The sequence below is a fragment of the Hyla sarda genome, chromosome 11 (genome assembly GCF_029499605.1).
Source record: "Hyla sarda isolate aHylSar1 chromosome 11, aHylSar1.hap1, whole genome shotgun sequence".
Taxonomy (NCBI): Eukaryota; Metazoa; Chordata; class Amphibia; order Anura; family Hylidae; genus Hyla; species Hyla sarda.
This window is the reverse complement of record NC_079199.1, coordinates 103266095-103289140: the sequence shown is the minus strand read 5'-3', so window position 1 is coordinate 103289140 and position 23046 is coordinate 103266095. Positions and strand designations below refer to the sequence as shown.

Here is a 23046-nt window from a genome sequence, read left to right as displayed (position 1 = left end):
ATGCCCCCTCCCATAGACTTGCATTGAGGGGGCGTGGCTGCCGAGCTGTGATTAGCAGTATTCCCTTTAAAGGGAACATTTTGATCCGAATGCTTGGAGCGGGTGGCGGGGGGGCGGGTTGGGGGGGGGGGTGTCGTGACGTGACGTCACGACCATGCCCCTTATGACATCACGTGACACCCCCTCAATGCAAGTCTATGTGAGGGGCGTGGCTGCCAATCTGTGATTAGCAGTGTTCCCTTTAAAGGGGTACTCCGCTGCCCCAGCGTGCGGAACATTTTGTTCCGAACGCTTTGAGCAGGCGGCGGGGGTTGTGACGTCACGAACACGCCCCTTGTGACGTCACGTCGCGCCCCCTCAATGCAAGTCTACGGGAGGGGGCGTGGCGGCAGCCACGCCCCCTCCCATAGACTTGCATTGAGGGGGTGTGACATCACGACGCCCGCCACCCGCACCCAGCGTTCTAAACGAATGCCAGGTGCTGCACAGAGACTGCGGGGGTCCCGCCACTGGATAGGGGATAAGATGTCTAGGGGCGGAGTATCCCTTTAAGAGAGTGCTCCTAATCTCAGCTTGTTACCTGTATAAAAAAGAAATCAGACAAGCCTCCTAACAGCTCCAGTCTCTTCCCTCACCACAGTGCAGATAGTGTGAATCCCCGTATCAGTGAAGTCACATGACCCTGCCCCCGTAGTCTAGGACCCCCACTGTGGGCCCCCAGGTGACGGAGCGGGCCTGTGTTTCTTTTCCTGTCAGCACTTTGTTTTTTTTTTCCTCTACGTCAATATTTTTTGATTTTTCTGGGTCAGGTTCTGCGTTCCGACACCAGCCCTGGCTCTGACCACAGGACGTGAGAGCAGAGTCTTATCTTTATGACCCAGAAACATTTGTCATTGTGCGTCTGCAGCCGTCGCCATGCCCATCCTCCTCTTCACCGCGGTGACATGTAAGTACCGGGGCTTCATATTATGGGACACGAAGAACTGGGCTCGGGGTGGTGGGTCCATTACTGGGACCTCAGGCCTCATCCTACGACATGGTGGAGCCTCCAGGCCTTCTCTTTAATAAATAATAATAGACTGCATTATTTAAAGGGGTACTCCGGTGGAAAACTTTTTTTTTTTAATCAACTGGTGCCAGAAAGTTAAACAGATTTGTAAATTACTTCTATTAAAAAATCTTAACCCTTCCAATACTTATTAGCTGCTGAATACTACAGAGGAAATTCTTTTCTTTTTGGAACACAGAGCTCTCTGCTGACATCACGAGCACAGTGCTCTCTGCTGACATCTCTGTCCATTTTAGGAACTGTCCAGAGCAGCATATGTTTTCTATGGGGATTTTCTCCAACTAAAATGGACAGAGATGTCAGCAGAGAGCACTGTGCTCGTGATGTCAGCAGAGAGCTCTGTGTTCCAAAAAGAAAATAAATTCCTCTGTAGTATTCAGCAGCTAATAAGTACTGGAAGGAGTAAGATTTTGCAACAGAAGTAATTTACAAATCTGTTTAACTTTCTGGCACCAGTTCATTTAAAAAAATAAAATAAAATCAAAATCCACCTTAAAGGGGTACTCCGGTGGAAAACTTTTTTTTTTTTATTAACTGGTGCCAGAAAGTTAAACAGATTTGTAAATTACTTCTATTTAAAAATCTTAATCCTTTCAGTACTTATTGGCTACTGTATAATACAGAGGAAATTCATTTATTTTTGAATTTCTTTTTTGTCTTGTCCACAGTGCTCTCTGCTGACACCTCTGTCCGTGTCAGGAACTGTCCAGAGCAGGATAGGTTTGCTATGGGGATTTTCTCCTGCTCTGGACAGTTCCTGATACGGGCATCAGGTGTCAGCAGAGAGCACTGTGGACAAGACAAAAAAGGAATTAAAAAAGAAAAGAATTTCCTGTGTAGCATACAGATGCTAATAAGTACTGGAAGGGTAAAGATTTTTTAATAGAAGTAATTTACAAGTCTGTTTAACTTTCTGGCACCAGTTGATTTAAAAAAATATATATATTTTCCATCGGAGTACCCCTTTAAAGTACAAGAAGCTTTCCAAGGGAACAGACATCAACGGGTTATAATAGTAGTGACATAAAAGACATAGAGGGATCGGGGGGGGAAAGATATTTGGGGGAGATTTATCATAACCTGCACGAAGGAAAAGGTGTTCAGTTGTCCATAGCAACCAATCAGATCTCTGCTTTCATTTTTAAAAATGGCTGCTGAAAAATGAAAGCAGCCATCTGGTTGCTATGGGCAACTCAGCAACTTTTCCTTTGGACAGGTTAAGTTGCTGAGTTGCCCATAGCAACCAATCAGATCGCTTATTTCATTTTGCAGAGGCCTTGTTAAAAATGAAAGAAGCGATCTGATTGGTTGCTATGGGCAACTGGGCAACTTTTCCTCTGGACGGGTTTTGATAAATCTCCTCCTATGTATATTATCAATGACTAGGAGACCAAGGTCAGCGCTCCATAGCTTCCAAAATGGCCGCCTATGGTTAGAACTTCATGTTACGAGTGAGTTGGTTTATTGAGGGGGTCCTGATGGGGGGGGGGGGTCCTGATGGGGGGGGGGGTCCTGATGGGGGGGACCTCCTCTATGGTGGCTTCTGGTGAGACAATCCGTTCAGTAATCCTATTATGTATCTTTGTTCCCATCGTGTCTATTATATTCTCGTTAATCGTTGACTTTTGGGTGTTTTCCAGGGCTGCTCATGGATTGTTCAGGTGAGTCTGTTTATAGTCTTTATGTCTGTAGCCATAGCTGGGGGTAATAGTCTCTGTATCGTCTCAGGGAGGGACATGTTGAAATATTAGTATGTGTTTCAGTCTTATCATGTACCCCCTTCTCCAGTACTTTGACCTCATGATGTTGTAGTCCACCATAGTCCTGTGACCATATGATATTATAGTCCACCATAGTCCTGTGACCTCATGATGTTGTAGTCCACCATAGTCCTGTGACCTCATGATGTTGTAGTCCACCATAGTCCTGTGACCTCATGATGTTGTAGTCCACCATAGTCCTGTGACCTCATGATGTTGTAGTCCACCATAGTCCTGTGACCTCATGATGTTGTGGTCCACCATAGTCCTGTGACCTCATGATGTTGTAGTCCACCATAGTCCTGTGACCTCATGATGTTGTGGTCCACCATAGTCTTGTTACCTCATGATATTGTAGTCCACCATAGTCCTGTGACCTCATGATGTTGTAGTCCACCATAGTCCTGTGACCTCATGATGTTGTAGTCCACCATAGTCCTGTGACCTCATGATGTTGTAGTCCACCATAGTCCTGTGACCTCATGATGTTGTAGTCCACCATAGTCCTGTGACCTCATGATGTTGTAGTCCACCATAGTCTTGTTACCTCATGATATTGTAGTCCACCATAGTCCTGTGACCTCATGATGTTGTAGTCCACCATAGTCCTGTGACTATATGATGTTGTAGTCCACCATAGTCCTGTGACCTCATGATGTTATAGTCCACCATAGTCCTGTGACCATATGATATTATAGTCCACCATAGTCCTGTGACCTCATGATGTTGTAGTCCACCATAGTCTTGTTACCTCATGATATTGTAGTCCACCATAGTCCTGTGACCTCATGATGTTGCAGTCCACCATAGTCCTGTGACCTCATGATGTTGTAGTCCACCATAGTCTTGTTACCTCATGATATTGTAGTCCACCATAGTCCTGTGACCTCATGATGTTGTAGTCCACCATAGTCCTGTGACTATATGATGTTGTAGTCCACCATAGTCCTGTGACCTCATGATGTTATAGTCCACCATAGTCCTGTGACCTCATGATGTTGTGGTCCACCATAGTCTTGTTACCTCATGATATTGTAGTCCACCATAGTCCTGTGACCTCATGATGTTGTAGTCCACCATAGTCCTGTGACTATATGATGTTGTAGTCCACCATAGTCCTGTGACCTCATGATGTTATAGTCCACCATAGTCCTGTGACCTCATGATGTTGTAGTCCACCATAGTCCTGTGACCTCATGATGTTATAGTCCACCATAGTCCTGTGACCTCATGATGTTATAGTCCACCATAGTCCTGTGACCTCATGATGTTGTAGTCCACCATAGTCCTGTGACCTCATGATGTTGTGGTCCACCATAGTCCTGTGACCTCATGATGTTGTAGTCCACCATAGTCCTGTGACCTCATGATGTTGTGGTCCACCATAGTCCTGGGACCTCATGATGTTGTAGTCCACCATAGTCCTGTGACCTCATGATGTTGTAGTCCACCATAGTCCTGTGACCTCATGATGTTGTAGTCCACCATAGTCCTGTGACCTCATGATGTTGTGGTCCACCATAGTCCTGTGACCTCATGATGTTGTAGTCCACCATAGTCCTGTGACCTCATGATGTTGTGGTCCACCATAGTCCTGGGACCTCATGATGTTGTAGTCCACCATAGTCCTGTGACCTCATGATGTTGTAGTCCACCATAGTCCTGTGACCTCATGATGTTGTAGTCCACCATAGTCCTGTGACCTCATGATGTTATAGTCCACCATAGTCCTGTGACTTCATGATGTTGTAGTCCACCATAGTCCTGTGACTATATGATGTTGTAATCCACTATAGTCCTGTGACCTCATGATGTTATAGTCCACCATAGTCCTGTGACCTCATGATGTTGTAGTCCACCATAGTCCTGTGACCTCATGATGTTGTAGTCCACCATAGTCCTGTGACCTCATGATGTTGTAGTCCACCATAGTCCTGTGACCTCATGATGTTGTAGTCCACCATAGTCCTGTGACCTCATGATGTTGTAGTCCACCATAGTCCTGTGACCTCATGATGTTGTAGTCCACCATAGTCCTGTGACCTCATGATGTTGTAGTCCACCATAGTCCTCCTACACGCTGTTCCTCAATGACATTGCTTTTATTCTGTAGGAGCTGTCAGGCCTGTGGTGACTTTAACACTGAATTGGGAAAATGTATTATTAGGAGACTCGGTGACTCTGACATGTGACATTGGATCCGCTGTCCTGGAGAACCAGACTTATTATTGGTATAAAGGGAAAGAACAAATGGAAAACAACCAAAAGAACATTAAAATCCGATCTGCTTCATGGACAGATTTAGGGAGCTACAAGTGCCATTCCAGTCTGAGTGACATCTGCCACCCCATCAATCTTTACATTAGAGAAGGTGAGCTCCTCCTCATGCAGGTCTCCGTGTCCTGTAGTGTCATATACATTAATGGACTCATCCATAATACTCTTTTTCTTAGCTCCTCTCATCCTGCAGAAACCCCCATCCATTTATGAAGGAAAGTCCTTGACTCTCAGATGTCACAGCCCCCCTAGATATAATGTCCTAAACACAACATTCTACAAGGAAGATATAGAGATTCAGTCCTCGGCCAATAACTCTGAGTTATATATCAAGAAAGCTACTAGAGATGTGACCGGAAAGTACAGATGTAGTAAAGTGAGACAGATTGGTAATGGATATCAACGTATACACGCTGAATCCTACATCCATGTTACAAGTGAGTAGTAGTCATTTCTTGTTCTCTACTTGTTAGATCAAAGTAATTCTTAATGGGGAAGGGGGGGTCTTAAAGGGAAAAAAAACAACAATAATGGACCCCTCCCTCATGCCACTACACCCCTCTTCCCCCGAGGAACAAAAAAAAAAAGACAAATTTCTTGTCAAATTCTCCACATTTGAGTATTCCAACTAATAATCCTAATTTTTACCAAGTAATAGTGTAGAATTGTTATGTAGTAAGTAATAATGATGTTAGTTTTGGCCTTGGAGTAATATCACTGGTTGGCTGCGCAGCATTGACGACGTTTTTTTTATTAATAGACTGTCCTTTTATTGCAGTTGCCACAGTTAGACCCGTGGTCACCTTAACACCAAACTGGAGAAATATATTATCTGGTGACACAGTTACTATATCCTGTGATGTTGTCTCAGATAACCAAGGAAAACCAATATATTACTGGTACAAAGATGAAAAACCAATAAATAAAAAGCAACAGAATTTTACCATCAAATCTGCTTCATGGAAGGAAGCAGGGGATTACAAGTGTTATACCAGTGAGAGTGATATCAGTTATCCTGTCAAGCTGAACGTCAACTACGGTGAGTGACAATAAAGTCAACAAATATAAACTGCATAAGGGATGTGACTTTAATTCAGTGTTTCCATATCAGCCCCACTTATCCTCCAGAGACCCCAGGATATTCTAGAAGGAGACTTCTTGACTCTAAGATGTCATAGTCGCTCTGAATACAGAGTCAGAAACACAACATTTTACAAGGATGACATCGAGGTAAAGTCCTCGGTCAGTGACTCTTCGTTACTCATTGATAAACTGGATGGAACAGTCACTGGGAAGTACAAATGTGCGAAAGTCATTGAAGATCATGATAAAAAGGTCTACACACTTTCCGATGACTCCCTTATCTCTGTTAGTGGTAAGTAACTGCGATCATGTGGGGGGTACAGTGGTCCCTCAATTTACAATATTAATCAGTTCCAGGATGACCATTGTATGTTGAAACCATTGTATGTTGAGACCATAACTCTATGGAAACCTGGTAATTGGTTCTGAAGCCACCAAAATGTCAACCAAAAATAGGAAAAAGTGAGGATTAAAGAAAAATAAGTAGATAACTAATATAGATAAAGCAAATCCTTACATATAAAAATAATAAAGATCTGCTGGGAGCTGTAAACACTGTCTATGTAGAGGACAGGAGCTTCTTCAGGGTCCTGTACAGTACACAGTGTCCTAAAAAAAGTAACATGGAGTCGCCCTCACCTGGTGTCCAAAGGAGCAGCTAACCCTGGCACAGGTAAAAAGTACAGAACATGTAATACCTCCCTGTACTGTAGGGGGCGATACCAGACACCAGTCAGTGCATACACTACAGTAATACAGGTAAAGTGTACAGAACATGTAATACCTCCCTGTACTGTAGGGGGCGCTACCAGACACCAGTCAGTGCATACACTACAGTAATACAGGTAAAGTGTACAGAACATGTAATACCTCCCTGTACTGTAGGGGGCGCTACCAGGCACCAGTCAGTGCATACACTTCAGTAATACAGGTAAAGAGAACAGAACATGTAATACCTCCCTGTACTGTAGGGGGCGCTACCAGACAGGAATTCAGTGCATACACTTCAGTAATACAGGTGTTTTACCAGTGAATGCCCATTCTGATTGGTCGGTTCTTCCGGCCATTGACACATTTCACGGATCTGAACTGTCTGTACATTGTATGTTGAGTCTGGTTTCAAGCTCACGATGGTCCAGAAAAGACCGAAAATATTGTAACCTGAGGCCATTGTAAGTTGAGTGACCACTGTACATGGATGCGGATCCCAAGGCAAAAGAGTAGGAACCTTGGATAAACTGTTAAAGGGGTACTCCGCCCCTAGACATCTTAATCCCTATCCAAAGGATAGGGGGATAAGATGTCTGATCGTGGGGGTCCCCTGCAATCTCCCTGCTGCACCCAGTGTTCGTATAGAGCATCGGGTGCATCGCCAGAGGCTTGTGACTTCACGGTCACGCCCTGCTTGTGACATCACGACCATGCCCCCTCAGTGCAAATCTATGGAAGGGGGTGTGACCGTGACGTCACGAGCCTCCACCCCGCATTGCCAGTCATCCGGCACAGAGCGAAGGTCGCTCGTGCACTGCATGTCTGGCGGGCCGCAGCTGAGATGGCGGGGGTCACGCCGCTGGGGATAGGGCATAAGATGTCTAGGGGCGGAGTACCCCTTTAAGTAGACACTCAAGATGGACCGACAGGTTTCTTGAGGTTAATTGGTGGGCGGAGGAATGGCTCCATCACTTCTTCTGCCTCTTGTGATGAAAGGAACAGGTGGTGGGACATGAGCCAAAAGTGATGAATGACCAAACCATGACCAGTTCGGTCCTGCCAATAGATATAGATAATACGTACCCTTAGATTCTACGGTTACACATTTCTCTTCCAGAACTGATCTCACACCCACAAATTCAAGCGCCCTCAGGCAGGATCACAGAAGACGATGACCTGACCCTGACCTGTGACACCAGACTGAACCCTCTCAGGGACCATACAGAACTGAGATTTGCCTTCTACAGAAATGGTCAGGAGGTGCAGGGATTCGGTTCCTCTGACACCTACAGAATCCAGTTCGCTCGGCGGGAGGATTCTGGGAATTACACCTGCCAGGTGATGACTCCTACCCTAACAAAGACAGGAAACGTGTCGTATATCCTCGTAGAAGGTGAGTCTGGACCTGTCACGTCTTCACTATCTGACATATCTTCTACTCATACCTCAATGGCCAACATTTTCTCCTCTAGAACTATTCTCCTATCCCGAGATAAAAGTGCCGCCCTTGAGGATATTAGGACACGGCCTGGCCCTGACGTGTTTCACCAGACTGAACCCTCTCAGACCCGATTCAGAACTGATGTTTACCTTCTACAAAGACGGGTGGAAAGTCCAGGAAAACAGGTCTACGGACACCTATATAATCCAGTCCACTCAGCTGGAGGATTCTGGGAACTATACCTGTGAGGTGTGGAGGGTGTCGGGCCCCATGAGGAAAACGAGCGACATCTCATATGTCCAAATCCAGGGTGAGTGCCCTCGGGGGCAGATTTATAAAAACCTGTGCAGAAGAAGAGTGGTGCAGTTGCCCATAGCAAACAATCAGATTGCTTCTTTCCTTTTTAAAGAGGCCTGTGAAAAATGAAAGAAGCAATCTGATTGGTTGCTATGAACAACATAAGAGGAATGCTGGTCGGTCCCCTATTAACCATCTGAAATCCTCAGGGGGAACCTACTAGCAAGTGTTCAGTTCTCATGCAGCACCACCGCAGGTCAAACAAAGCATTACATGGTGGAGTCCTCCAGAGCAGTGGTCTGCAGATGGACCTCCAGATGGTGCAAAACTACGACTTCCATCATGTCCGGACAGCCAACGGCTGTCCGGGCATGCTTGAAGTCGTAGTTTTGCAACAGCCGGAGGTCCACAGTGTGGGGACCACCACTCAAAAGGGAGGAGTTCCTTTTGTTGACTCTCTTGACTTAATGGAGATCCTGAATATCGAGTATGGGGTATTGAAACTAGATATATTGTCTTCAATGGCCGGGCACACTGGTTTCTCTACGTGGAGGAGAATACTGCCCCCTATATAATCAGAGCAGAATGACGATCACTCTTTTCCATGTCTTCCTCTACCAGACTATACACATCAGAATATAATGAGACTGGTGCTGTCCGGACTGACACTAATGGCTGCCGCCGGTCTCATCTTCTACCACAAAAAACCAATAGGGGGAGTGAGAGGACGGCCTCCAAGGAACCGATGATAACTTTATTAATCACATTGGCAGGAACACTGCAGTTTCACATCCAACCACATGGTGTGCTAGTGAGCTATCAGTCAGGTAATGTTACTACAGAATTTCTGGCTCTAATTGGATTGGATCTGGAAGTGTCTGGGGCCACCAGGGTTCAGGGTGTTACTTCACCGCCATTATGAGTTCTTTTTTAATTTCTTTTCTAAATAAAGCGAAAATTATTCCATACATTTTTGACATTTCGTGGCATTTTTGGGTTCAGTTATTTTGTCATTTGGTTAAAAAGAAAAAAAAAAAAAAACAGCGCCACAATTGTCCACGGGCTGTGTCTGGTATTGATTCTAATTACAAACAGATTATACATAAGTATGTGTATTCAAACATATACATATACATAAGTATTCTATGCTGTTTTATGTATTTTTAGTACAGAACTCCAAAGAGACTTTTTTTTTTTTTAGGAATGTATGTTAAAGCAAAAAAAATAAAAAAAATAAAAAAATGGCTGGACATGTAGTTTAAAGGGGTACTCCAGGGTACTAAAATAAATAAAAAACCTCCAAAGTCACCACACTACCTGGATATGTTCCCTGTAAATAATCTTGCCTAGAATGCATGGCATCTTTATCATCCTTCCTTCCCCTTGCCTACATCTGGCAGGAATCATTGCAGCTCTGCCAGCCAGCCCACTCTCTGAGAGCAGCCCCCACCCTCCTGCTCTGTGAGCAGAGAGGTACAGTGTCTGATTGGATGAGGCTGCACACACATACCTCCCAGCGCTCAGCACTAAAGGAAGCATGACTCATCAGTACAGGGTAGAAACCACATGGTCTGTGTTTCTCAGGAGGGTGGGGGCTGCTTTCAGGGAGATACTTGGACAGAGACAAGGTGGATGGCTGGATGACATCTTTTAGGCACCTATATGTGCATACATATGCCTAGAATGTGGCTCCTTACAGGACTGTATTAGGGTTAATTCACACACTACTGAAATTCTCTCAGAGGAAGGGGGCGTATCCCTCCCTTGTGGTGGTGGGAGGGGATTGGTGTGTGGTAGGAGGGGGCGTGTACCTCCTTGTGTTGGTGGGAGGTGATTGGTGTGTGGTAGGAGGGGGTGTGTCCTTCCCTTGTGGTGGTGGGAGGTGATTGGTGTGTGGTAGGAGGGGGCGTGTCCTTCCCTTGTGGTGGTGGGAGGTGATTGGTGTGTGGTGGGAGGGGGTGTGTCCCTCCCTTGTGGTGGTGGAAGGTGATTGGTGTGTGGTAGGAGGAGGCGTGTCCCTCCCTTGTGGTGGTGGGAGGTGATTGGTGTGTGGTAGGAGGGGGCGTGTCCTTCCCTTGTGGTGGTGGGAGGTGATTGGTGTGTGGTAGGAGGGGGCGTGTCCCTCTCTTGTGGTGGTGGGAGGTGATTGGTGTGTGGTAGGAGGGGGCGTGTCCCTCCCTTGTGGTGGTGGGAGGTGATTGGTGTGTGGTAGGAGGGGGCGTGTCCCTCTCTTGTGGTGGTGGAAGGTGATTGGTGTGTGGTAGGAGGGGGCGTGTCCCTCTCTTGTGGTGGTGGGGGTTGATTGGTGTGTGGTAGGAGGGGGCGTGTCCCTCCCTTGTGGTGGTGGGAGGTGATTGGTGTGTGGTAGGAGGGGGCGTGTCCCTCTCTTGTGGTGGTGGGAGGTGATTGGTGTGTGGTAGGAGGGGGCGTGTCCCTTCCTTGTGGTGGTGGGAGGTGATTGGTGTGTGGTAGGAGGGGGCGTGTCCCTTCCTTGTGGTGGTGGGAGGTGATTGGTGTGTGGTAGGAGGGGGCGTGTCCTTCCCTTGTGGTGGTGGGAGGTGATTGGTGTGTGGTAGGAGGGGGCGTGTCCCTCCCTTGTGGTGGTGGGAGGTGATTGGTGTGTGGTAGGAGGGGGCGTGTCCCTTCCTTGTGGTGGTGGGAGGTGATTGGTGTGTGGTAGGAGGGGGCGTGTCCCTTCCTTGTGGTGGTGGGAGGTGATTGGTGTGTGGTAGGAGGGGGCGTGTCCCTCTCTTGTGGTGGTGGGAGGGGGCATGTCCCTCCCTTGTGGTGGTGGGAGGTGATTGGTGTGTGGTAGGAGGGGGCGTGTCCCTTCCTTGTGGTGGTGGGAGGTGATTGGTTTGTGGTAGGAGGGGGCGTGTCCCTTCCTTGTGGTGGTGGGAGGTGATTGGTGTGTGGTAGGAGGGGGCGTGTCCCTCCCTTGTGGTGGTGGGAGGTGATTGGTGTGTGGTAGGAGGGGGCATGTCCCTTCCTTGTGGTGGTGGGAGGTGATTGGTGTGTGGTAGGAGGGGCGTGTCCCTCCCTTGTGGTGGTGGGAGGTGATTGGTGTGTCTGCTCATGCAGCTTTTTCCATGAATCATCTCTTCTCCATGACTCATGATGTTATCAATGGTCCTGAAGGGCATTTTAATGTTATTAATGTTATGGCTGCTGCAGTTTTTCTGCGATTTTGGGTGAAATGTGGTGAAAACTGCAAAATTTGGAAATATACTTGAGGGTGCAAGGACCCCCCTTCCCCTCCAGTGAGCCAGTCTAAGCCAGTGTGGGCCTGTAACCCTTACTAATGGTTCTGTCCCCTACTAGTCAGAACAGAGCTGCTGTCTGTAAATGTCTAAAATATGAAAATATGACTTATTATTATTATTCTCACATCAAAATTGCTATTTTTTAAATTCTTTTTTTAACACTTTTTTTTTGCTCCCCCCAAAAATAGAGTAAAAACAAATCAAAAAGTCCATATATACCCCCAAGTACTACCAATAAAAGCTAAAGGTCACCCTGCAAAAAAGCCCAAACAGAGAAATATCTCAATGAAACAAGTTACAGGTCCTAAAATTCCCCCGTCATTAAGTGTTAAAAATATAAAGCAAATGTACAACTTTTTTCACTCCATAATATTTAAAATTTGTTGTTTTCAATATGTTTGTTACATCAAATAATACCAATAAAATATCTATATCTTATGTATTACTGTATTATGCGGTATTTTTACTATGTTTAACTCTATATTTTATATAACATGATTATAAAAGTGTATACAGATTAGTCCCGTCACAGTCCTTACCTAGTACTATGATGAGTCCCAGGACGGCCATAGTTCTGCTCCATTGGTATCTTCTTCTCCTTTACCTGCCCCCCCTCCCCCAATGCCGATGCCAAAACATTGGAGCAGAGAGGCCAAATGGAGAGGTGAAAGCTATCGGGAGCAAAGGTGAGTCCCTCAGTTACTCCCCTTATATCCACCTGAACGCCATTGTAACCATCTTCTCCAGTTTTACAACTAACAAAAGGTTGTCACATCTTGACATACTCTGATCCGGTATAAAGTTTTGTACATATTTGGTAAGATGATAAATATGGGTTATCCTCATTGTATGGGCTATCCTCATTGTATGGGCTATCCTCATTGTATGGGTTATCCTCATTGTATGGGTTGTCCTCATTGTATGGACTATCCTCATTGTATGGGTTATCCTCATTGTATGGGTTATCCTCATTGTATGGCTATCCTCATTGTATGGACTATCCTCATTGTATGGGTTATCCTCATTGTATGGGCTATCCTCATTGTATGGACTATCCTCATTGTATGGGCTATCCTCATTGTATGTGTTATCCCCATTGTATGGGCTATCCTCATTGTATGGACTATCCTCATTGTATGGGCTATCCTCATTGTATGGACTATCCTCATTGTATGGACTATCCTCATTGTATGGGTTATCCTCATTGTATGGGCTATCCTCATTGTATGGACTATCCTCATTGTATGGGTTATCCTCATTGTATGGGCTATCCTCATTGTATGGACTATCCTCATTGTATGGGCTATCCTCATTGTATGTGTTATCCCCATTGTATGGGCTATCCTCATTGTATGGACTATCCTCATTGTATGGGCTATCCTCATTGTATGGACTATCCTCATTGTATGGGCTATCCTCATTGTATGGACTATCCTCATTGTATGGACTATCTTCGTTGTATGGGTTATCCTCGTTGTATGGGCTATCCTCATTGTATGTGTTATCCCCATTGTATGGGTTATCCTCATTGTATGGGTTATCCTCATTGTATGGGCTGTCCTCATTGTATGGGCTGTCCTCATTGTATGGGTTGTCCTCATTGTATGGGCAATCCTCATTGTATGGGCAATCCTCATTGTATGGGCTATCCTCATTACATGGGTTGTCCTCATTGTATGGGAAATCCTCATTGTATGGGCAGTCCTCATTGCATGGGCTATCCTCATTGTATGGGTTATCCTTATTGTATGGGTTATCCTCATTGCATGGACAGTCCTCATTGCATGGGCAGTCCTCATTGCATGGCCAGTCCTCATTGTATGGGCAGTCCTCATTGCATGGGCTATCCTCATTGTATGGGTTATCCTTATTGTATGGGTTATCCTCATTGCATGGACAGTCCTCATTGCATGGGCAGTCCTCATTGCATGGGCAGTCCTCATTGTATGGGCAGTCCTCATTGCATGGGCTATCCTCATTGTATGGGTTATCCTTATTGTATGGGCTATCCTCATTGTATGGGCTATCCGCATTGGATTGGCTATCCTCATTGGATGGGTTATGCTCATTGGATGGGCTATCCTCATTGGATGGGTTATGCTCATTGGATGGGCTATCCTCATTGGATGGGTTATGCTCATTGGATGGGCTATCCTCATTGGATGGGTTATGCTCATTGGATGGGCTATCCTCATTGTAGCCATTTTTAAAGAACCAATGAACCCCCCCAACCTGCCCACACAGAAGCCATAGTAGATGACCAGACACCTACAACCTTAGAAAGTTCTTGTTCTACGGATCAGTCCTTTTGGTTTCATTTCCATTTTGTAATTTCGTCTTGTTTGTTTTTCGGAAATAACAAACAAATTACTTGAAATCCTTTTTTTTATTTTAAAATTTATACAAAATCCTTACAAAATAGGAAAACACTGAATCCCAGATTACGACAACAAAAGGAGCATTTGTGGCGCAAAACAGATTGGGATTTACATTCAGACCATTGGAAAGAGATGACGGTCATGTGAGACCCATGGGCCAAAATAGAGGCATGATGGGAAAATCAGGCACAAGGGGCATCACATGGGTCACAGAGGAGATATAGGGATCCGCTTTGGGCCGTAGTAAAGATGTGGGGGGGGTGTTCGGAGTAGTAATGCGGATTTACGGAGCCCTTTGTATCTGTGATGTTGGACATAGGTCGTTGTTTTCTCATCTCAATTTACTTTGTGGTTGGCAACATGGCGGCGGGGAATTTCCACTCCCAGATTCCTTGGTGCTGGGGTTTGCTGAGAACGTGTTGATCCTACAAAAAGGGAAGTGTTCAGTAGTGTTCTTTAGTCATCAGATGGACTCTGGTGTACGGTGTCCATTTTAGGACCTCGTCAGCCGTAACTCCGTCCTCTGTCAGGTGAAACGGCGCCCCGCCTCCTCCCTCACACCAATCGCCGTCATCCTTCAGCCACAACTCCCTTGTCCAAAACGCTGTCATGCCTCAGACGATTCTCCCTCAGTCACAACTTCCTGCCGCACAGCAGAGCCGACGCTGCACAGCACTGTATAGCAGAGCCGACGCTGCACAGCACTGTATAGCAGAGCCGACGCTGCACAGCTCTGTATAGCAGAGCCGAAGCTGCACAGCGCTGTATAGCAGAGCCGACGCTGCACAGCACTGTATAGCAGAGCCGACGCTGCACAGCACTGTATAGCAGAGCCGACGCTGCACAGCACTGTATAGCAGAGCCGACGCTGCACAGCACTGTATAGCAGAGCCGACGCTGCACAGCACTGTATAGCAGAGCCGACGCTGCACAGCACTGTATAGCAGAGCCGACGCTGCACAGCACTGTATAGCAGAGCCGACGCTGCACAGCACTGTATAGCAGAGCCGACGCTGCACAGCACTGTATAGCAGAGCCGACGCTGCACAGCACTGTATAGCAGAGCCGACGCTGCACAGCACTGTATAGCAGAGCCGACGCTGCACAGCACTGTATAGCAGAGCCGACGCTGCACAGCACTGTATAGCAGAGCCGACGCTGAACAGCACTGTATAGCAGAGTCAAAACTGTGAAACTTGTGTACTACAGACACTACATGTGCTACAGAGCCTGTATAGCAGAGCCGACATTGAATATCGTGTACAGCAGAACCCGTATAGCAGAGCCGACACTGACTCAGCTCTGCTACACGGCAGGAAGGTTTTTCGTCTGAGGGATGACGGAGTTTCGGATGAGAGACTTTAGGATGACTAAGGAGGGAGGAGGGAGTTGCAGCTGACGCCTGATTGAGATTGTCCCGAGGGAGGAGGTGGGGCGCCGTTTCACCTGACGGAGGACGGAGTTACGGCTGACAATGTCCTAAAATGGACACCGTACTGGTGAGTGTAAGGGCTTTCTGTTAAAGGGGTACTCCGCTGGAACCGGCAGCTTCTCGCGTCATAGCACCGCCCCCTTGTGACGTCACCCCCCACCCCCTCAATGCAAGTCTATGGGAGGGGGCGTGACGTCCGTCACGCCCCCTCCCATAGACTTGCATTGAGGGGGCGGGGCTATGACGTCACAAGCTGAGCAGCAGAGTACCCCTTTAAGCTGTGACTGCCAGAAGGGGGCAGGTGTATCTCAGAACAGGAGTTTGTGATGAATAAGGACTGCTTCAATAATAAAGAATGGAGCCGATAGTGACCATAGCAGGGGAAGGAGTACCTACCTGCATGCTAAGTGACGCACTTTGATTTGCAAGAAATAAAGCAAACAGGGAGTATATCTTAAAGGGGTACTCCGGTGGAAAACTTTTTTTTTTTTGTTAAATGAACTGGTGCCAGAAAGTTAAACAGATTTGTAAATGACTTCTATTAAAAAAAAAATATTTACCCTTCCTGTACTTTTTGGCAGCTGTATAACACGGAGGAAATTTATTTTTTGTCATGTCCACAGTGCTCTCTGCTGACACCTCTGTCCATGTCAGGAACTGTCCAGAGCAGGAGAAAATCCCCATAGCAAACCTCTCCTGCTCTGAACAGTTCATAAAATGGACAGAGGTGTCAGCAGAGAGCACTGTGGACAAGACAAAAAAAAGAAATTAAAAAAGAACAGTAATTCCTCTGTAGCATACAGCTGCTAAAAGTACTGGAAGGATAAAGATTTTTTAATAGAAGTAATTTACAAATATGTTGAACTTTCTGGCACCAGTTGACTTATAACAACCTAAAAAATGTTTTTTTCCCTCGGGAGTGCCCCTTTAAGTACTAAGTACTGTGACCAGGCCATATAGTCTGTCAGCGTCATGTTGTAGAGCAGGAAATGCTGAAAAATTTACATTAATCGTTGGTAAAAGGTTCAGTATAACTTCGTTAGCTGATTCAAATCTCTGATCTTTCCATCTTTAGCAGTCCAGGGGGTGGTCCTTCCACTGAGTGACACCGCCCATTGGACTCCTAAGAATAGACAAAGCAGGGATTTTAATCAGAAAGTTAAAGTTAATATTTGCCCTTAAAGATTTGTATCTATCGGACCCCCTACGATCTAAACATGGTCCTCAGTACGGACATAAAGATCTATACATGGTCCTCAGTACAGACATAAAGATCTATACATGGTCCTCAGTAAGGACATGAAGATCTATACATGGTCCTCAGTAAGGACATGAAGATCTATACATGGTCCTCGGTAAAGACATGAAGATTTATACATGGTCCTCAGTAAGGACATGAAGATCTATACATGGTCCTCGGTAAAGACATGAAGATTTATACATGGTCCTCAGTAAGGACATGAAGATCTATACATGGTCCTCGGTAAAGACATGAAGATCTATACATGGTCCTCGGTAAAGACATGAAGATCTATACATGGTCCTCAGTACGGACATGAAGATCTATACATGGTCCTCAGTAAGGATATGGAGATCTATACATGGTCCTCGGTAAGGATATGGAGATCTATACATGGTCCTCAGTAAGGACATGAAGATCTATACATGGTCCTCAGTACAGACATGAAGATCTATACATGGTCCTCAGTACGGACATGAAGATCTATACATGGTCCTCAGTACAGACATGAAGATCTATACATGGTCCTCAGTAAGGACATGAAGATCTATACATGGTCCTCAGTAAGGACATGAAGATTTATACATGGTCCTCAGTAAGGACATGAAGATCTATACATGATCCTCAGTAAGGACATGAAGATCTATACATGGTCCTCAGTACAGACATGAAGATCTATACATGGTCCTCAGTACGGACATGAAGATCTATACATGGTCCTCAGTACGGACATGAAGATCTATACATGGTCCTCAGTAAGGACATGAAGATCTATACATGGTCCTCAGTAAGGACATGAAGATCTATACATGGTCCTCAGTACGGACATGAAGATCTATACATGGTCCTCAGTAAGGATATGGAGATCTATACATGGTCCTCAGTAAGGACATGAAGATCTATACATGGTCCTCAGTAAGGAGATGAAGATCTATACATGGTCCTCAGTACGGTCATGAAGATCTATACATGGTCCTCAGTAAGGACATGAAGATCTATACATGGTCCTCAGTACGGACATGAAGATCTATACATGGTCCTCAGTAAGGACATGAAGATCTATACATGGTCCTCAGTACGGACATGAAGATCTATACATGGTCCTCAGTACGGACATGAAGATCTATACATGGTCCTCAGTAAGGACATGAAGATCTATACATGGTCCTCAGTACGGTCATGAAGATCTATACATGGTCCTCAGTACGGACATGAAGATCTATACATGGTCCTCAGTAAGGACATGAAGATCTATACATGGTCCTCAGTAAGGATATGGAGATCTATACATGGTCCTCGGTAAGGACATGAAGATCTATACATGGTCCTCAGTACGGTCATGAAGATCTATACATGGTCCTCAGTACAGACATAAAGATCTATACATGGTCCTCAGTAAAGACATGAAGATCTATACATGGTCCTCAGTAAGGACATGAAGATCTATACATGGTCCTCAGTAAAGACATGAAGATCTATACATGGTCCTCAGTACGGACATGAAGATCTATACATGGTCCTCAGTACGGACATGAAGATCTATACATGGTCCTCAGTACGGACATGAAGATCTATACATGGTCCTCAGTACGGACATGAAGATCTATACATGGTCCTCAGTAAGGATATGGAGATCTATACATGGTCCTCGGTAAGGATATGGAGATCTATACATGGTCCTCAGTAAGGACATGAAGATCTATACATGGTCCTCGGTAAAGACATGAAGATCTATACATGGTCCTCGGTAAAGATATGGAGATCTATACATGGTCCTCGGTAAAGATATGGAGATCTATACATGGTCCTCAGTAAGGACATGAAGATCTATACATGGTCCTCAGTACGGACATGAAGATCTATACATGGTCCTCAGTACAGACATGAAGATCTATACATGGTCCTCAGTAAGGACATGAAGATCTATACATGGTCCTCAGTACGGACATGAAGATCTATACATGGTCCTCAGTACAGACATGAAGATCTATACATGGTCCTCAGTAAGGACATGAAGATCTATACATGGTCCTCAGTAAGGACATGAAGATTTATACATGGTCCTCAGTAAGGACATGAAGATCTATACATGGTCCTCAGTAAGGACATAAAGATCTATACATGGTCCTCAGTAAGGACATGAAGATCTATACATGGTCCTCAGTAAGGACATAAAGATCTATACATGGTCCTCAGTAAGGACATGAAGATCTATACATGGTCCTCAGTAAGGACATGAAGATCTATACATGGTCCTCAGTAAGGACATAAAGATCTATACATGGTCCTCAGTCAATGGCGTTGCGACCCGGGTGCGGGGGGTGCGGCCCGCACCGGGTGACACCAACCTAATGGGGTGACACCAAGACGCTCCGCAGCACCCACACCCCCTCCCCAGCTACACTGACACCCCCCTATGTGCCCGACCGGCCTCCCATCCGTCAGCACCCCCCCCCCCCCCCCCTGTGCTGTGTGTGCGGTGCGCCCGTCTATTAGCAACCCAGCCCCCCCTTTCAATGCGCCCGTCCGTCATCACGCCCCCCCCTCTCACCTTCACCAGTACTGTGCCCGGCCTCCGCTCCCACGTCTGCGCCGGCCTGACGTCATACCGCATGGCCGCGCAGGAGGACGTCAGTTACGTCACTCGCTTTGCGCCCGGTGAGAAGGATCGCTGCGCTGGATGGGTGAGTGTGTGTGTCTGTCTCTATCTATGTTTGTGTGTGTGACTCTGTGTGTGTGTGACTGTGTGTGTGTGAGAGATTGTGTGTGTGACTCTGTGTGTGTGACTGTGTGTGTTTGTGTGACTCTCTGAGTGTGTGTGTGACTCTGTGTATTTGTGTGACTGTGTGTGTGTGTGTGTGACTCTGTGTGTGACTCTGTGTGTGACTGTGTGACTCTGTGTGTCTGTCTGTGAGTGTGTGTCTCTCTGACTGTGTGTGTTTGTGTGTGTGTCTCTCTGTGTTGTGTTGTATGTTTTTTTTGTGTGTGTGTGTGTGTGTGTGTGTGTGTGGGGGGGGGGGGGGGGGGGGGAGACTTTGACGCATTGTGGGGAACCTGCAAGGGAACCTGCCGCCTAATGTGGGGAGTCTATGCTACCTAATGTGGGGAGTCTATGCTACCTAATGTGGGGAGTCTATGCTACCTAATGTGCGGAGTATATGCTACCTAATGTGCGGAGTCTATGATACCTAATGTGCGGAGTCTATGCTACCTAATGTGGGGGGTCTATGCTAGCTAATGTGGGGAATCTGTGCTACCGAATGTGGGGAAACTGCTACCTAATGTGGGGAATCTGTGCTACCTAATATGGGGAAATTGCTACCTAATGTGGGGTAACTGGTACCTACCTAATGTGGGGAAACTGGTACCAAATGTGGGGAATCTATGCTGCCTAATGTGGGGAAAAGATGCTACCTAATGTGGGGAAACTGCTACCTACCTAATGTGGGGGAACTGCTGCCTACCTAATGCTCCCCCCCCTGGCAGTAGCACCCTCATCATCCGCCAGCAACCAGCCCCCCCCCCCCCCCCAGCGGCACCTCCATCAGCAGATCCTGATGGTGGATGATGGCGGTGCTCCTGCCAGGAGGATGATCCTGCCGATGGATGATGGGGGTGATACTGCCAGGGGGGATGGCCAGTAGCACCCTCATCATCCTTCAGCAAACCCCCCCCCAGTAGTAGCACCCCGTTCATCCACTAGCAACACCACCAATACCCCCCTCCCGTGGTAATAGCATCAGCTAACGGATGTTGAGGGGTGTTACTGCGGTTGTGGTATTATATTCAGAGGGTGCACTGTATGGCAACGTTATATTCAGAGGGCGCAGTTTGTGGTAGTATTATATTCAGAGGGCACAGTGGGTGATAGTATTATATTCAGAGGGCGCAGTTTGTGGTAGTGTTATATTCAGAGGGCACAGTGGGTGGTAGTATTATATTCAGAGGGCGCAGTTTGTGGTAGTGTTATATTCAGAGGGCACAGTGGGTGGTAGTATTATATTCAGAGGGCGCAGTTTGTGGTAGTATTATTAGAGATGAGTGAACTTACAGTAAATTCGATTCGTCACGAACTTGTCGGCTCAGCAGTTGATGACTTATCCTGCGTAAATTAGTTCAGCCTTCAGGTGCTCCGGTGGGCTGGAAAAGGTGGATACATTCATAGGAAAGAGTCTCCTAGGACAATATCCACCTTTTCCAGCCCACGGGAGCACCTGAAAGCTGAACTAATTTATGCAGGAAAAGCCATCAACTGCCGAGCCGAGAAGTTTGTGACGAGTTGAATTTACTGTAGTTTGCTCATCTCTAAGTATTATATTCAGAGGGCGCAGTGGGTGGTAGTAATATATTCAGAGTGTACAGTATGTGTTGGTATTATATTCAGAGGGTACAGTATGTGGCAGATTTATATTCAGAGGGTACAGTATATGGTAGTATTATATTCAGAGGGTACAGTATGTGATAGTATTATATTCAGGGGTACAGTATGTGGCAGATTTATATTCAGAGGGTACAGTATATGGTAGTATTATATTCAGAGAGTACAGTATGTGATGGTATTATATTCAGAATGTACAGTGTGTGGTATTATTATATTCAGTGGGTATGGTGTATGGAAGGTTTATAATCAAAGAGTATAGTGTATAGTAGTATTATATTTAGAGGATACAGTGTCTGGCAGGTTTATAATAATAATTGTTTTCATATAGAGGATGAGAATCCGCTGACATAGTGAGGAGACGTCTGGGCGTCACATTCTACAGACAGAAGTTTTAGCTGGACCAGGCGGTATGTACCATCCGAATTAGATAAGGGAAGACTATAGAGAAGACGTCACTGATATCATTGTACATTCTCCTCTCTACATCAGAGCTGTAGTCGCTTGTCAGTTCTACAGTTATGGTCAGTGAAACTACAACTCCCAGCATAACCTCACCACTGCATAAAGGGGTACTCTACTGGAAAACATTTTTTTTAATCAACTGGTGCTACAAAGTTAAACAGATTTGTAAATTACTTCTATTTAAAAATCTTAATCCTTCCAGTACTTATTAGCTGCTGTATAAGCGATTCACAGGAAGTTATTTTCTTTTTTAATTTATTTTCTGTCTGACCACAGTGCTCTGTGCTGACACCTCTGTCCATGTCAAGAACTGTCTATAGTAGGAGCAAATCCCCATAGCAAACCTCTCCTGCTCTGGACAGTTCCTGACATGGACAGAGGTGTCAGCAAATAGCACTGTGGTCAGATTGGAAAGAACTACGCAACTTCCTGTGGAGCATACACCAGCTTATAAGTACTGTAAGTATTAAGATTTTAAATAGAAGTAATTTAAAAATCTGTTTAACTTTCTGGCACCAGTTGATATAAAAGTAAATGTTTTCCAGTGGAGTACCCCTTAAAGTAATTCTGGGAGCTGTATATTTAAATGGTGAAAACTTCTTTAACACTTTCCCATTCTGTGGCAACTGGTATATCTGATTATTATACTGGAATTTCTCACAATGCGCTACAACAGTGGTGTCTGTCACAACAGGCTAAAAACTTACTGGGGGGAGGGGGGAGGTATGGGGGTGACACCATTTTCTACCGCACCGGGTGACACCAACCCTAGCAACGCCACTGTCCTCAGTAAGGACATAAAGATCTATACATGGTCCTCGGTAAAGATATGGAGATCTATACATGGTCCTCAGTAAGGACATGAAGATCTATACATGGTCCTCAGTAAGGACATGGAGGGATACATAGAGACATCATTTATAAGACATATTATAGACAGGGACTTTTTGGTTCACAATAAATCGCCGGGGGCCTCGTCTGAATTGGAGACTCGTGTAGTTGGACGTCCATCGATATTTGTTCTTTACTTCCGTAGATTCTTGTCTTTTCAGTGGTGGGAATTGGGAATTCTAAAAACAAAATCCAAAAATTAAGAATAAGAAATTGGAAAAAATGTATTGACTCCTTTTCCTGGACAAGTTGCCCAACAATAAGGTCATCACAAGGTCGTCCGCTGAAGTGACCCCTAAGGGATCCGCTGTAAACTGTGAGGGGTCCTGAACAAGTCTATTATTACCGCATCGAAGAGATA

At 45.7% G+C, this 23046-nt stretch overlaps 2 protein-coding genes across 7 annotated transcripts in view; one reads left to right on the top strand and one right to left on the bottom strand.

The window, feature by feature from the left end:
- Nucleotides 1-828: 828 nt before the first annotated feature.
- On the top strand, nt 829-9599 carry LOC130295082 (Fc receptor-like protein 5). Of its 4 annotated transcripts, none has more exons than XM_056545352.1 (9): nt 829-946; nt 2710-2730; nt 4943-5200; nt 5283-5543; nt 5978-6145; nt 6218-6481; nt 8018-8293; nt 8373-8651; nt 9260-9599. In XM_056545352.1, exons 1-9 carry the CDS (start codon nt 916-918, stop codon nt 9385-9387), a joined length of 1686 nt encoding a protein of 561 aa, XP_056401327.1. In that variant the 5' UTR covers nt 829-915; the 3' UTR covers nt 9388-9599. The 4 variants fall into 4 exon arrangements, with proteins under 4 accessions (XP_056401327.1, XP_056401328.1, XP_056401330.1 ...); XM_056545351.1 differs by having other exon boundaries at nt 831-946; nt 5885-6145; XM_056545353.1 differs by lacking the exon at nt 5978-6145.
- Nucleotides 9600-14322: 4723 nt separating this feature from the next.
- Nucleotides 14323-23046, bottom strand: part of LOC130295079 (Fc receptor-like protein 5) — a 42168-nt gene continuing 33444 nt past the window's right edge. For 2 of the 3 annotated variants that reach the window (XM_056545348.1, XM_056545346.1), the window contains one exon: nt 22701-22864. In XM_056545348.1, coding sequence (XP_056401323.1) covers nt 22843-22864 — 22 coding nt within the window. In that variant the 3' untranslated portion in view covers nt 22701-22842. Of the gene's footprint in view, nt 14705-22700; nt 22865-23046 lie in introns of those variants that run through there. The other variant, XM_056545347.1, reaches the window with a different exon arrangement.

Coding starts and splice junctions, on each gene's coding strand:
- LOC130295082 (XM_056545351.1), top strand. CDS start 916: ATGCCCATCCTCCTCTTCACCGCGGTGACAT. Junction 2,731..4,942: donor GCTGCTCATGGATTGTTCAG/GTGAGTCTGTTT, acceptor TTTATTCTGTAG/GAGCTGTCAGGCCTGTGGTG. Junction 8,294..8,372: donor GTCGTATATCCTCGTAGAAG/GTGAGTCTGGAC, acceptor TTTCTCCTCTAG/AACTATTCTCCTATCCCGAG.